Raw genomic sequence first — 16,391 nt, forward strand, 5'->3', positions numbered from 1 at the left:
TTAACTTTTATCAAACATCTCAAGGAACAAAAACATTCCAGAAAAATATAGAGAAAACAAATTATTTCAGAAATCAGCTAAAACGTAATTATAAAAAATTGTATCCTATACTTACCACTACCTTGGCACTGTATTAGTTGTTTATTTCTTTGCCTCTGCTACTAGGCTTTACTGGGGGTAAGGAAATGGTGTTTTTTTATCTAGATTTAGGGGCCTTGTACATAGTATATACTCAGAAAAAAATCCATTTCTTCCATGACAAGTTGGGAAGTCAGAAAAGATGACCTGGAAGGTCTCTTTCAACCCTGAGAGTCTATAAAAAGGGAAGGGGGTGATAATTTCTTATAAACATGTGGGCTTATTTAGTCCTGTGTAGCACTAAAGGGCCACTGTTCCAAAGGTAGAGAAAGGCAGCAGATGCTCAACTCAGTATTACATGGGTAAGAATTTTCTAACAATTACAGTATTCAACAGAGGAAAGGCTGTTTCAAGAGGTGGTTATCTTTGAAATAACTGGGATGTAAAAGCTGGAAAGGCCCTTAAATCTTCCCAATCTTTCATGTCATTCCCTACATAGAAAATGGCTGTACATCACATCAACCAGTATCTCAAGGTGTACTTGTCACACGTTCTCAGGGCTTTGGTTGAGAAAATTTTGATCTAGTCCAACATCTTCATCAGCAGTGGGGGAAACTGAATCTTAGGGGATGAGGCATTCCTGAATCAAGACGTTAATGTTAATGATGGGATTAGAAATCCAGTCTTCGGACAACTAGCAAAAGCCTCCTCCCCACATATGAAACAGGGTTGGATGTCCCTTGACTGGGTTAATGATACATCGTTGCAGTGGATGACAGGAAGGTCTACATCAGTATCGCTTTAAATGTGGTCTGTGATCACTGGCATTGAACTTCACCTTGAGGAACTTGTTTAAAACGCAGATTCCTGGGCCTCACACAGACAGTGAATCGGGCTCTGTGGCCAGGCCCGTGAATCCGCATTTTTAGGTTTGACACCATCCTCCCCCTCTCCCTGGCCACCTCGCAGTATTTTTGGACTGAGCTCCAGCTCCGGCTGAACTGCGGGCCTCTGCTGGGCGCGCAGCACCCGCCGACCTGACCTGGGAGCTGCGTGTTCTCCAGGTAGAGCTGTCTGTTGCGTACCTGCCCTTCCGGCCGTCACGGGGACGCCAGCCAGTGCACGCCGGGGTGAGACCGCCACCGTACCTCCATCAGCCTCCTGGCCCTGCTGAGGAACAGACTGCGGAGGGGGCGAGGGGCCAGGGGCAGAGGCGGCTCAGCAGCGCCCCCTCGAGGCCAGGCCCCCCCCCGTAGACCAGCCGGGCTGCGGCTCCCCCTCCTCTCCCGAGCTCCTCCCCCTCCTTTCCCGTCCCGACCACTCGGAAGCCGCCAGGGCGCTTGCGCCAGTTCTTCCTTGCCGCACCGGGCTCTACCCGCCGGATGTGAGCACATTTCCCGAAGTGCCTCGCGAGTGGCCGTCGGGATAGCTAGCTTGGGAGAGTCGTTCGCGGGTTGCAAGTTGTCGTTGTTGTGGGTGTTGCGTGCGCCCGGTAGCTCCACGAGATTGAGGCCCGGTCACTACCTCGTCGGCGCACACAATGGCGCTTCTGCGGGGCGTGTGGGGCGCTCTGAGCGCCCTGGGAAAGTCCGGGGCGGACCTCTGCGCGGACTGTGGAAATCGAGTGCGCTTTCCGCTCGGGTAGGACCGCCTGCTGGCGCTCAGGAGGCAGCAGGGCTCGGGACACACGGGTGTTGGAGTGCGGACGCTTTCCTCCGCTTTCTGTCCCTTCTAGGAGGTCAGGGCCATTTTGGCCCTTTGATTCAGACCTCGATTGGATAGTGGCTGAGACCAGGCGGTAGCCAAGTAATCCCCATGCCTTGTTTCCGGCCATGCAGCATCTCACTCCGGCCCCGACTCCCCAGCCTGGCGCGCTTCTGCGGCTCGCCCTGAGTCGCCGCGCCGAGACTCCCGCCATCCCGTAGGCGTTGAGGAGGCGGGGCCCAGGAGCTGTAGAATAGGTGCTTTTTCCTCCACTCCATTCTTGTGCGGCTTCAGTTTTGCAGGCTGGTTAGAACAGGATTGTAAATGTCACTTGCTTTATTATTGAAGGTGGCGGGTGTGCAGCATCTTGACACCGTATTTGGGATCTGTGTTCATATACATGTGAATGTTGGACCTTGATTACTTGACTTTGGTTTTCTTTTTATTTATATGTAGCGTTTCGTATGTACCAAGATGGTTTTCATCCGCCGTGAGTAGTTATCCAAAGAAGCCTATGACTAAATACGTTCGATTTTCTAAAGAACAGCTACCCTTATTTAAAGCACAAAACCCAGGTGAGGAGTTTGGGTGCAGTACGCTTCTCTGACTTAATAGGGGCTACAGAGCAGTTAAACTGCAAACGGTGTGCACTACCAAAGCATCTAGTTACTGCAGAAACATAACCTTTCTCTTTGACAGCCTGAAAATACGAGATACGTTTATTTTTCTTAACCAAATACAAATACTTTAAATATAATTGAGAACTAATGAAAGGTATTTTAAAAAGAGCAGCATGTAGTGTGGAAACCATTCAGGGAAGAGGATGAAGCAGCCGAATTTTAGGCCTAGTTGCCATTGGCCAGAGAACCACGGATGTATCATTTATCTCTTGCCTAGCGCCTCCTTCTGTTGCAGGAAATTGGTAATGAAGTTACCATGAAGTGACTTATTTGGAAGTGTAAAGATAATAACAAATAAAATAGCTAGCCTTTGTTTATGACTTTTAAAGCCCTTTCATATGCTATCTACATCACAGGACACTTGTAAAAATCAAATGAGCTAGAATAAAAATTTCCCAGCTACAAAGACTTGATATAAAATACATGCTTAAGTACTCACATCTTTTAAAATGTAGGAATTGAAACTACAGTTGAAAGTGGTTTGTTAAAGCACTGACACCTTGTCATTCCAGTTAAGGAAGGAAATGGGGAATAACGAATTGATTGTTTGCAAATGGTATTTCTATAATTGAAATACAAAGTAGTATTATATGAATAAAGATTTTATTGTTTAGTTAGGTCTTACAATTCCTGACTTAAAAAAAATTTTTGATTGAAATATGAAGTAAAACACTTAAATAAATTGATTACCCACCTGCTTAAACTAGTAGGTAATTTCTGAGGACCATTTTGGTGGTATGTGATTATTCCTTAATTACTAGATAACAGACTTTAACAATGCAGGTTAAAGTATTATTTATCATATTTAAGTTAATTAAAACCTAAATCATTGTATTGAGTTGTGTATGGTATAGAGGTGTCCCTATTAAAACTTACTTTAGAACCAATGGGTTATGCTTTCTTGGAAGTCTTTAGAAATTAATACTGAGATGTAAATTGTGACATTTAAAAAAATTTATTCCAATCCATAGGTATGAAAAATCAAGAACTTATTAAAAAAATCGCCCAACTGTGGAGGGAACTTCCTGATGCAGAGAAAAAAGTAAGCATATAGGTTTTCAACAATGCTGACCAGTTTATTCTTCAGTTAAGAATGATGATTATGTCCTACAAAGGGCCTGATGACCCAGTTAGCCATTATATACAAAGGAACTTCATACCTTCTGATCCAAATAAATGAAGAAGTGATAGATGTAGGGGGATGGCGATGCAGGGTTGGCAGCAATTTGAAAGCTGTCACCTTATTATGTTTTGAGAAATACATGTTTTTAATCTGTAGAAATGTGAACCCAGAGCACATTATCCACTTGGGTATTCAGTCTGTCTTTATCTGAAATCATGCAGTTGTCTTTTCCTGGCAGGTGTGCATTGTGTAATTTGCCAGCAACAGTTTATTGACTTACTGAGTTTTTAAAAAATTTATAGATATATGAAGATGCTTACAAGGCAGACTGGCAGGCATACAGAGAAGAGATAAACAGAATTCAAGATGCGCTAACTCCAAGTCAGATTATATCTTTGGAAAAAGAAATCATGCAAAAACGTTTAAAAAGGAAAGCACTAATAAAAAAGAGAGTGAGTATCATTGAAATATTCCTTTCCTTTGACAAAGAACTGAAATTTAAATAACTGAATATAGGTAGTTTTCTTTGATGATATTTGTGGCTGTTGAAAATGTCATCAAGTGTACTACAGTTAGGGTAAAAAATGGAATAACTCTCTTCTGCCACTAGGACCACTTGGCATTGAGTTTGTCTTGGAAACCCTTGTTGCTACTTTTGGATATATTCAAATAAGATACGTAGGAGCAGCATGAGAGCTGTAGGAATAGAAACAGCCAAATAAGGCATAGTAAGAATCTTTGCTTATGGGTCTTGTTTAGAGTAACCTGATTTGAATTATACTGTAAGTAATTGTGAATTTGATACTAAATATTGCTGAATAGACTGAATTCATTAACACATCAGGGAAAAGTACCTATCTAATCAAATAAGTGCCTTTTAGGATAAAGTCCTATTTTTCCTCATTAAAAATCCACATGGTTCAAAATTTGTATTTCTTAGCTCAAGGATATTAATCCTCAAAAATTCCATGTTTGAAAGTTAGACTACATTTTTCCAAAGAACCAATATTAGATGATATGATCAGCTTGCTGGTCTAGTACATACAGCATAGAACATGGTTATCAGAGGTAAAACTATTTTTCTGAAAAATTAGATTCCAGCCTTTATTGTAAGATGACAAGGTACCTCTCCCTAAGCCTAGTGTCTTAAGCCTTCCTAGAATGAGGGCTGAGGATTTCCCAATTTTAAGTCATCAGTGGTAATCTAAGGCTGCTGATGCAGTTAATCAAAGGGAGCCAGAGAAGATTGTAAGAGTGAGAAATATAGTCTCCATGTAGGGATGGTATTTGGAGAGATGAGTGCTAAAGTTTGCTTTCTCTTTGTCCTCAATGCACCCAGCCAATATTAAGAGTGGAGAGGACCACAAATGAGGATTCTGCAGGGATTTCCATTGAGATACTCTGTTGCTTTCTCTCCTGGGTATTCCCATTAAAATGTTTATTACACCTATTATACTTGTCCTGTAGTCCTTGGATATTCTGTTCTGTTGTGTTTTCTTCTTTTTTTTTTTTCAGTATTCTCTTTGCTTTTAAGTTTTCAAGGATTCTGTTAATGTGTCTTCTAGCTTAGAGATTCTTTCCTCAGCCATGTCCAGTCTGTTAATAAGCCCATCAAAAGCATTTTCATTTCTGTTACCATGGTTTTGATCTTTAACATTTCTTTTTGATTTTTAGGATTTCCATCTCTCTGTTTTTTTTTCTCTCTATGCCAGCTGTGCTTGCATGCCATCTAGAACGCTTAACATAGTTGTTTTTAAATTCCTCATTTGAGACTTCTAATATCCTTGCCCTGTCTGAGTTTGATGCTTGCTTTGTCTCTTCAATTTCTGGATTTGGCTCTTTAGTGTATCTTGGAAGTTTTTCTTGATAGCTGGACATGATGCACCCGGGTAAAAGTAATTGCTTTAAATAGGCCTTAGTAATGTGGTGAGATGTGGGGGCAAGGGAAGTGAACAATGATTAGGTCCTATGATTAGGCCTCTGATTAGGTCCCATTCTCAGTGAGCCTTAGACTCTAGACTGTGAACTTCACAAGTGTTTCTCAGTTTTTTTCTCCCCAGGCCTTTTGGAGGGACAGGATGTTAAGAGTCGGCTGGAGTTGGGAATTTCCCTTGCTCAGGTCAGTTAGGATCTGATAATACCTCAGCATGTTAGGCCCTAGTTTACTAGTTTTTCCTGAGGGTAGGGCTTCTTAAGAATACTAGAGTGCACAGGTGTTTCAAAATGGCACATTTTCCTCTTACTCCTGCCAGAAGTAGTGGGGGATTTTTACTTACTATTTACTGTGGCTCTCTGGTCAACTTGGAGGTAAATCTCATTATGAGGGCCCTCCTTTGACTGGGTCCCCCTGGAGTGTTTTTTTCTTTTTGCAATATCATTGATATATACAGCACAGTGGTTCAACAGTTAACCCATGTAATTAAATCCTGATGCCCTGTAGTGCGGGTACTATCTATTAACATAGAAGGATGTTACAGCATCATTGACTAGATTCTCCATGCTCTACTATCCCCATGACCAACTTATATTGTGATTGCAAATTATTGTGCCACTTTATCCCCTTACCCTCCCTCCTCCTCGGAAACCACTAGTCATTTCTCAGTGTCTGAGTCTATTGCTATTTTGTTCTTCTGTTTTACTTTGTTGTTACACTCCACAAATGAGTGAAATCATTTGGTACTTGTCTTTCTCCGCCTGTCTTTCACCCTCTAGATTCATCCATGTTGTTGCAAATGGGAGGATTTCTTTTCTTTGTATGGCTGAATAATATTCTATTGTGTATATGTACCATGTCTTCTTTATCTAGTCATCTATTGTTGGACATTTAGGTTGCTTCCATATCTTGGCTATTGCAAATAGTGTGGCAATAAACATAGTGCATATATCCTGTTGAATCATGGATTTTTTTCTTTGGGTAAATTCCTAGGAGTAGAATAATGGGGTCAAATGGTATTTTCTATTTTTAGTTTTTTGAGGAACCTCCATATTGCTTTTCACAGCAGTTGTACCAATTTACATTCCCACCAACAGTGTAGGAGGGGGTCCCCTTCCTCCGCATCCTCGCCAACATTTGTTATTTCTTGTATTTTAGATAATGGCCATTCTAACTGGTGTGGGGTGATATCTCATTGTGGCTTTAATTTGCATTTCCCTGATGGTTAGTAATATGGAGGATCTTTTCATGTGCCTGTTGGCCATTTGAATTTCTTTTCTGGAGAAGTGTCTGTTCAGGTCCTCTACCCATTAATAGGGTTATTTGTTTTTTGAGTGTTAAGACGTGAGCTCTTTATATTTTGGATATTAATCCCCTATCAGATACATCGTTGATGAATGTATTCTCCCATACTGTAGGATGCCTTTTTGTTCTACTGATGGTGTCCTTTGCTGTACAGAAGATTTTCAGTTTGATGTAGTCCAACTTGTTCATTTTTTATTTTGTTTCCCTTGCCGGAGGAGATATATCCAGGAAAACATTGCTCATTCATATATTCAAGAGATTTTTGCCTATGTTTTCTTTTTAGAGTTTTATTGTTTCATCACTTGACATTCAGGTCTTTGATCCATTTTGAGTCTACTTTTGTGTATGGAGTTAGACAGTAATCCAGTTTCATTCTCTTACATGTAGCTGTCCAGTTTTGCCAACACCAGTTGTTTAAGAGGCTGTCATTTCCCCATTGTATGTCCATGGCTTCTTTATCGTATATTGATTGGCCATATATGTGTGGGTTTATATCTGGGCTCTCTATTCTGTTCCATTGATCTCTGGGTCTGTTCGTGTGCCAGTACTAAATTGTTTTGATTACTATAGCTTTGTAGTAGAGATTAGTCAGGGATTGTGATCCCCCGGCTTTATTCTTCTTTCTCAGGTTTGCTTTGGCTTTTTGGGGTCTTTTGTGGTTCCATATGAATTTTAGAACTCTGTATTCTAGTTCGCTGAAAAATGCTGTTGGTATTTTGATAGGGATTGCATTGAATCCATAAATTGCTTGGGCATGGTGGTCATTTTGACAATATTAATTCTTCCTGTCCATGAGCATGGGATAGGTTTCCATTTATTGGTGTCTTCTTTAATTTCTTTGAGTGTCTTATAGTTTTCAGAGTATGTCTTTCACCTCCTTTGTTAGGTTTATTCCTAGGTATTTTATTCTTTTTGATGCAATTGTAAATAGAACTGTTTCCTGATTTATCTTTCTGCTAGTTTGTTTAGTATATAGGAATGCAACAGATTTCTGTATATTGATTTTGTAATCTGCAGCTTTGCTGAATGCAGTCATTCTAACAGTGTCTTGGTGGAGTCTTCAGAGTTTTGTGTGTATAATACCTTATCATCTGCAAATAGTGAGTTTAATTTCTTCCTTACCAATTTGATTGCCTTTTATCTCAGTGTTTCTGATTGCCATGGTTAGGACCTCCAGTACTATGTTGAATAAAAGTGGTGAGAGTGGGCATCCTTATCTTGTTCCTGTTTCATATCATTTGTTTCTTTGTTCTTTGTTTCATGCAGCTATGGTCTGAGTAGCTGCTTGATACAATTTCAATCTTTGAATTGATTGAGGCTCTTTTTTTGGCCTAGTAATGATCTCTTCTGGAGAATGTTCCATGTGCAATTGAGAAAAATGACCGTGCTGCTTTTGGGTGGAATGTTCTACAGATAGGTGTTAAAGTCCATCTGATCTAATGTATTGTTCAGTGCCTCTGTTTCCTTAACTTTTTTTCTGTCTATTGATGTGAGTGAGTGGTGTGTTAAAGTCAACTAAAATGAATGTGTTGCTGTCTGTTTCCTCTTTTAATTCTGTTAGTATTTGTGTACATATTAGGTGCTTCTATGTTGGGTGCATAGATATTTATAAAGGTTATATCCTTGTTGAACTGACCCTTTCTTTCATCATTATGTAATGTCCTTCCTTGTCTCTTGTTACTTTCTTTGTTTTGAAATTTGTTTTGTCTGATGTAAGTACTACTACTCTTGCTTTTTTTCTCTCTATTATTTGCATGAAATGTCTTTTTTCATCCTTTCACTTTCAGACTGTGTATGTCTTTTGGTCTGAAATGAGTCTCTTATAGGCAGCATGTAGATGGGTCTTGTTTTTTTTATCCATTCTGCCACTCTGTTCCTTTTGATTGGTACATTCAGTCCATTTACATTTAATGTGATTATTGATAGATATGTACTTATTGCCATTTTATTTGTTTTTGGCTGTTCTTATAGCTCCTTTCTGTCCTTTATTCCTCTCTTATACTCTCCTCTTGTTATTTGATGATTTTCTTTAATGTTGTGAATGGATCCTATTTATATATTTATATATTTATTTATTTATTTTCTGTGTATCTATTGTTGGCTTTAGTTTTTTGGTTATCAAAGGTTCAAGGATAGTTTTCTTATTATATAACAGTCTCTCTTAAATTGCTGATTACTGTATTTCAGACACAGTCTAAACAAGAATCTTTTATTCTTCCTCCTCCACACTTTGTGTATTAGATGTCCTAATCTATACCTTTTTGTATCCCTTGACTGATTTTGTGGATATTTGATTTTGCTTCTTTTGTTTTGCTTTAATTTTCTATTTGCTTTGTAATTAATTGGTCTACTACCTTTACTGTGGCTTTATTCTGACTGGTGAAAGCTGTTTAGCCTTAGGAACATTTCCATCTACAGCAGTATCTTTAATATACCCTGTAAGATTGGCTTAATGGTGCTGAATTCCTTCAATTTTTTGTTTATCTGGAAATTGTTTAATTCCTGCTTCAAATTTAAATGATAATTTTGCTGGGTAAAGGATTCTTGGTTAAGGTCTTCTGTTTGATTACATTAAATATATCATGCCGCTCCCTTCTGGCCTGTATAGTGTCTGCTGATAGCCTGATGGGGTTTCTCTTATAAATAATCTTATTTCTGCCTCTGGCTGCTTTCAATACTCTCTCCTTATCCTTAATCTTTATCACTTTAATTATAAATATGTCTTGGTATTGTCTTTCTGGGGTTCCTTTTGTTAGGTGCTCTCTGTATTTTCATGACCCAAATGTCTGTTTCCTTTCTTAGAGTGGGGAAGTTTTCAACAATTATTTCCTCAAACAGACTTTCTTTCCCTTTGTCTCCCTCTTCTCCTTCTGGTACCCCTATTATGCAAACATTGTTCTGTTTAGATTGGTCACACAGTTCTCATTATTATTTCATTCCTAGAGATCCTTTTTTCTCTCTGTTCCTCCGCTTCATTGTGTTCCTATTCCCTAATTTCCACCTCATTCACAGATTTCCTCTACTTGCACTAATATACTCTTAAATTCCTCCATTGTATGTTTCATTTCAGATACTGTATTCTTCAGCTCTGAGTGGCTCTTTTTCAGGTTTTTTGTCTCTCTGTTGAAGTACTCCCTGAAATCTTGAATATTTTCTGTAGATCTGTGAGCATGTTATGATTTCTACTTTGAAATCTTTATCAAGAAGATTGGTTATTTCTGTTTAATTTAGCCCTGTTTCTGGTGTCTTAGCCTGTAGTTTTGTTAGGAACATATTCCTCTGCCTCCTCATTTTGTCAAGGTTTCTGTGTTTCTTCCTTTGTATTAGATAGCTCTGCTGTGCTTCCTGGCCTGTGGAGTACTAGCTTTATGAAGGTGGCATTCTGTGGTGCCCAGAAGCTCAAGACACTCTACTCTCCAGTCCGGGAGCCCCAGCTGTTGGTGTGCAGTGGGCAGGGCTGCCTGTATGGCTTCTGTAGTGGTTTGAGTCTGGGCTGGCAGTTTGCTTCAGCTGTGCCTTTGTGATAAGCACAGAAGTCTGCTGGATTCACTGTGGGTGGGCTGCGCTCTGCTTGTCCTGCAATACAGGTGGGGCTGCAGGGCCAATGGCAGGCTGATGTGTACCTGTGAAGGAGCATTTGGGGCTGGCTCCTGCAGGCACCTCCCCAGTTGGGCTGAAACAGCACCTAGAGCTGGGAGAGTCTCCCTCTGCTTACCAGGCAACAAAGTCTGATGCTGCTTCTGGGCCAAGTGGGTTGGCTGGCAGTGCACATAGGGAGAAGTCTTGGAGCTGCATTGCCAGCAAAGGGGATGGAGTGTCTGGGGCTTCTGAGAGTTCCCAACTTGTTGGGCCGGGAGAGGGCTGGGGAGGTATTGTTCACCTGCCCTTTTCCTGAGAATGGAGCTCTGTCAAGCCCTTGCCTCTCTGGCACCCCTCCTGCTGCTGGCAAGTCTTTCATACTGCCCTCTCTGCTTTTGTCTTGGGGACTGGTGTGTTGCTTGCCTGGTCTCCACAAGCAGCTGGAATATAAGCCGCCCTGAGTGTTCCATCTGTCCTTGGTGTCCAGCCCCACTAATCACCAGAACCCAGTGTATGGTGGGCTTGTGCTGAAGCAGATCTCCAGGGCCAGGTGTTCAGTGATCCTGGCTCCTATCCCTTTCCCACTCTGTTCCTCTTTCTCCCACCTGGAGGCTGGGGCTGCAGGAGGGTTTGGGTCCCACTGGATCACAGCTCTGCCACCTTACCTATTTTTGTGAAATCTTCTTCCCCAAGTGTAGGTAGTCAGTTCTGCAGTCTTCAGGTTGTTTTGGGTTTAGTTGTATTTGCTGTATTTTCTTCTTATATATGTTTTTCAGAGGAGGTTTTTCACTTGCCTTCTTACTCCACCATCTTTTCTCTGCCCCTCTCCCCTGGAGTTTTTAAACTCCGAGTTGTCTACATATAGCCTCCAGCAATTTGTTAATTATAATTTAGGTTTTCCTACCCTGGCACTGGTTCCTGTTGTGGTTTCCACTCCTGTGTCTTCCAGTAAGCCTTAACTCCCTATACTCATCTATCTCCATTCTTGGGTGCAGCATTTGCCCTGTGTTGTCCTCTCTCTCTCACGGTTGCAAGAAGAGCTGTTGATTTTTCAGTCTGTTCAGCTTTATGATTGTTAGTTTGGAATGGTGATTTTTAAGCTCCTTTCCTGTGGTACAGGAAACCTGAAGCCTGGGGGTTCTTTATTTCCTCTGACTTCCATTTTCCCTCCCTGTTGGAATTTTCTTCCTCTTAAAGATGCCCAATGTCAACTAGTTAGAGATCAGGTGAGAATTGTGGGAGCCAGGAAGTTGCAAGTGAAGCACCTAGAAGAGAAATCCCTAGCAGGGGCTCTAGAAACAAAGCAGAAATAGTTAATTCATAAACTGCCTGGAGTCTTCAGTAGTTTAATGACTGAGAGGTTCAGGAAAAAGGAAGTGATCTTTAGATGTAAATCAGAGGAGCCCTACTTCTACTTAGGTATAAAAGTTGGATGTGTTATTGACTTAAAACCAAATTGCCATTACAATCCACATAATATTTATAAATTACAAGTACTACTCACTATCCAAAATTCAGGAACTAAATAGGATACTGCAATATTCCTCATTTTCTGAACTCAAAAACTGAATTGATTTAGCTAGCAAGGAATACTTGCATTATTTTCCATTTTCCCTGCCCCTCAGCCTTTTGATAACTATTTAAAATAATTTAACTATTAAACAGAAAGTCCAGTGTTTATGAATTGTGGTAGAGGCATGTAGTGATTTGGTCAAGGAGATGATAGTGTCTCATAAGGATGAAACAGATTGTTCTATCTTTTAAAAAAGATTTTGTATGTATGTGTTTAGTTACTCATTTCAGAGATCACTGAAAATAATATCTAAAGGAAATGTTTTTGTATGGAAAAATGACTCATAAAATCTATTATAATCTTCAAAATTCAGTGCTATCAAAAAATCCTGAATCCCAAGAGGGAATAATCACATACTTATGAAATTATGATATTCACTTCAAGGAGCATTCTGTAATACATAGTAGTGAATAAAGTTTCTGTAGGTAAAATTAAATCTCATAGAGGTTAAAACTTTATTTAACTCTTCCATTTTTATAACTCAGGAGTTAACAATGCTTGGAAAACCGAAAAGACCTCGCTCAGCTTATAACATTTATGTAGCTGAAAGGTTCCAGGAAACTAAGGATGTTTCATCACAGGTAAAACAAAACTGTATTTATTTTTTAAGTTTTTGTTAATTTTTAAAATATATAGACAGGAAAGTTTGGGGTACTATTAATGTCAGGTGGTGAAGAAAAGTAGTATATCACTATAAGCAAGTACAAATATACAAATAAGGCCTTTCTTGTATCTCTTTTAAAGAAAAATACTTTTTCTTAGCACATATGGTTAGAGTATGTAGTTGCTAATATATATACAGTCAACTTTTTTTTTTTTATTTAGAAAAACAATCTTCAAATTTACAGGGGTGTTAATATTCTGGAGACTTTTCTTATCCAGCATTTCTTAACTGTTTTACAGTCACTGGGAAAGAATGAAAGTAGACTTACAATATTTTGTATTGGGATTTTAATATAACCTATTGCTTCATTTTATATTCTTTAATAAAACTTTGGTTATGCCCATAGGAATGTATTATGCACGTGAATGCCATCATATGAATGTGTCAAAGGAAAAAAAAAGGCTTGTTATTCCTGCTGTGGCTTAGTCTTTCTTTATTTCCTTATTAAAAGCTCAAAATTTGTGATTGTATTTTTCCTTTTATAATACAACATGGTAAGGAAAGTGTGTGTTCAGATACCTAACTCTTGTCACTCTGAGATGGTTTGTGCCATGCTGCCTCTTTGGGGGTTTTTTTGGATTTGTAGTTTCACAAATCTTGTTTAATGTAAGATTAAATAATATGTATATGTGATATGTAGTATTCCCTGGCTATATATTTTTAAGATTTACTTCTCTTGGGTTTTTTAATTGTTTGTATGGCCTCATGTTAATAAAATGCAAGTCTGTTTATTTAGTTGGAATTTCCTCGGTCAGTTCCTTAATTTAGTTTTCTTATCAGTATAGGTTATGTGCTAGAGAATCCTCCATATGAGTGGTTCTCAACTCTGCACCGTGGAACCAACTAAGAAGTTTAACGGCTGGGCCCTATCCCTGGCGTTTTTATTTATTTAAAAACATTGCCTATACTTTCTCATATTTTAAAGAATCAAAATAAGGCTTGTATGGGAAAGATACCAGTTTTCATTACCCTGTCGTATTCCTTACTCCAGAAGCAGATACATTTTACTGATACAGTGATTCTTATGGAACATATCTTTAAATAACATCCTTATATTGTTGTTAAATAACACCCTTTTACTGCTTGATTTTTTCCATTTATGCATTAGTGATATTTTAGTGCTATTTATGGTGAACATTTAAATTTAACTCTTTATCATCACACTGTTCATGTTTCCATCCCCCTGCCTCCCAAGATAATTAATTTTGGTTAGATCAGTATTGGGTATTTATATTATTATGATTATGTAAACCTTATTCATAGCTGTGCCATTTGCTATGATTATTTTTCCTTTCTTGCAAAACTTACTTTCCCTGAAGTTGTGTCTTGTTTTTTGTTTGCTTATTTTTTTATGTACTGTCAGTGAGTCAACCCCAACTCTACAGTTTGTCAACATCTGGTACTGTAGCGATGCATTATATGTTCTGTTAGTTTCCCTCTGGAGCCTCTTTGTTTTGGGTTAGCTATTGCTTTTCATGCCAGTGCACATATGACATCCTGGGGTCGTCCCCGTGGGGCCTTTGCTTCCTCTATTGTGTCTCTGGTATAGGGGTCTCTCAGTGCCACTCCCCAGTAAGGATACATGGAAGATCAGTTTCTTTATTTCTTTATTTTATTTTATTATTGTATCTTGGTATCGTTAATGAACAATTACATGAGCAAAATTATGGTTACTAGACACCCCCCTTTATAAGTCCCCACCACACATGTCATTACAGTCATACAGTCACTGGCCATCAGCATAGTCAGATGCTATAGGATCACTACTTGTCTTCTCTGTGTTATACTGCCTTTCCCATGCCCCCACCCCTATATTATGTGTGCTAATCATAATGCCCCCTTTTCCCCTTATCCCTCCTTTCCCACCCATCCTCCCCAGTCCCTTTCCCTTTGGTAACTGTTAGTCCATTCTAGGGTTCTGTGATTCTGCTGCTGTTTGGTTCCTTCAGTTTTTTTTGTTCTTATGCTCCACAGATGAGTGAAATCACTTGACACTTGTCTTTCTCCGTCTGGCTTATTTCACTGAACATAATACTGTCTAGCTCCATCCATGTTGCAAATGATAGGATTTGTTTTCTTCTTATGGCTGAATAATATTCCATTGTGTATATGTACCACATCTTCTTTATCCATTCATCTACTGATGGACACTTAGGTTGCTTCCATTTCTTGGCTATTGTAAATACTGCTGCGATAAACATAGGGCTGCATATGTCTTTTTCAAGCTGGGCTGCTGCATTCTTAGGGTAAATTCCTAGGAGTGGAATTCCTGGGTCAAATGTATTTCTATTTTTAGTTTTTTGAGGAACCACCATACTGCTTTCAACAGTGGTTGAACTAATTTACATTCCCACCAGCAGTGTAGGAGGGTTCCTCTTTCTCTGCATCCTCGCCAGCATTTGTTGTTCCTAGTCTTTTTGATGTTGGCCATCCTAACTTGTGTGAGGTGATATTCTCATTGTGGTTTTAATTTGCATTTCTCTGATGATCAGTGATGTGGAGCATCTTTTCATGTGCCTGTTGGCCATCTGAATTTCTTCTTTGGAGAAGTGTCTGTTCAGCTCCTCTGCCTATTTTTTAAATGGATTACTTGCTTTTTGTTTGTTCTGGTGTGTGAGCTCTTTATATATTTTGTATGTCAACCCTTTATCGGATCTGTCATTTATGAATATATTCTGCCATACTGTAGGGTGTCTTTTTGTTCTACTGATGGTGTCCTTTGCTGTACAGAAGCTTTTCAGCTTGATATAGCCCCACTTGTTCATTTTTGCCTTTGTTTCCCTTTCCCAGGGAGATATGTTCATGAAGAAGTTGCTCATGTTTATGTCCAAGAGACTTTTGCCTGTGCTTTTTTCTAAGAGTTTTATGGTTTCATGACTTACATTCAGGGCTTTGATCCATTTCGAATTTACTTTTGTGTATGGGATTAGACAATGATCCAGTTTCATTCTCTTAAATGTAGCTGTCCAATTTTGCCAATACCAGCTGTTGAAGGGGCTGTCATTTCCCTATTGTATATCCATAGCTCCTTTATCATATATTAACTGACCATAAGTGCTTGGGTTAATATCTGGACTCTATTCTGTTTCACTGGACTGTGGGTCTGTTCTTGTGCCAGTACCAAATTGTCTTGATTACTGTGGCTTTGTAGTAGAGCTTGAAGTTTAGAAACGATATCCCCCCTGCTTTATTCTTCGTTCTCAGGATTGCTTTGGCTATTTGGGTCTTTTTTGGTTCCATATTTGTTCCAGTTTGTTGAAGAATACTGTCGGTATTTACATAGGGATTGCATTGAATCTGTAGATTGCTTTAGGCAGGATGGCCATTTTGACAACAATAATACTTCCTACCCAAGAGCATGGGATGAATTTCCATTAGTCTCCTTTTTAATTTCTCTTAAGAGTGTCTTGTAGTTTTCAGGGTATAGGTCTTTCACTTCCTTGGTTAGGTTTATTCCTAGGTATTTTATTCTTTTTGATGCTATTGTGAATGGAATTGTTTTCCTGATTTCTCTTTCTGCTAGTTCATCGTTAGTGTATAGGAAAGCAACAGATTTCTGTGTATTAATTTTGTGTCCTACAACTTTTCTAAATTCAGATATTAGTTCTAGTAGTTTTGGAGTGGAGTCTTTAGGATTTTTAATGTACAATATCATGTCATCTGCAAACAGTGACAATTTACTTCTTCCTTACCAATCTGGATTCCTTTGATTTCTTTGTGTGTTCTGATTGCCATGGCTAGGACCTCCAGTA

At 39.2% G+C, this 16,391-nt stretch overlaps 1 protein-coding gene across 1 annotated transcript in view; it reads left to right on the forward strand.

Moving 5' to 3' along the window:
* The first annotated feature begins 1,448 nt into the window (after window positions 1-1,448).
* TFAM (transcription factor A, mitochondrial) overlaps window positions 1,449-16,391 on the forward strand; it is a 31,594-nt gene continuing 16,651 nt past the window's right edge. The window contains exons 1-5 of the mRNA XM_036895041.2: window positions 1,449-1,719; window positions 2,239-2,357; window positions 3,434-3,504; window positions 3,888-4,037; window positions 12,461-12,556. Coding sequence (XP_036750936.1) covers window positions 1,619-1,719; window positions 2,239-2,357; window positions 3,434-3,504; window positions 3,888-4,037; window positions 12,461-12,556 — 537 coding nt within the window. The 5' untranslated portion in view covers window positions 1,449-1,618. The remainder of the gene's footprint in view (window positions 1,720-2,238; window positions 2,358-3,433; window positions 3,505-3,887; window positions 4,038-12,460; window positions 12,557-16,391) is intronic.

Source organism: Manis pentadactyla, chromosome 8, assembly GCF_030020395.1.
Source record: "Manis pentadactyla isolate mManPen7 chromosome 8, mManPen7.hap1, whole genome shotgun sequence".
Taxonomy (NCBI): domain Eukaryota; kingdom Metazoa; phylum Chordata; class Mammalia; order Pholidota; family Manidae; genus Manis; species Manis pentadactyla.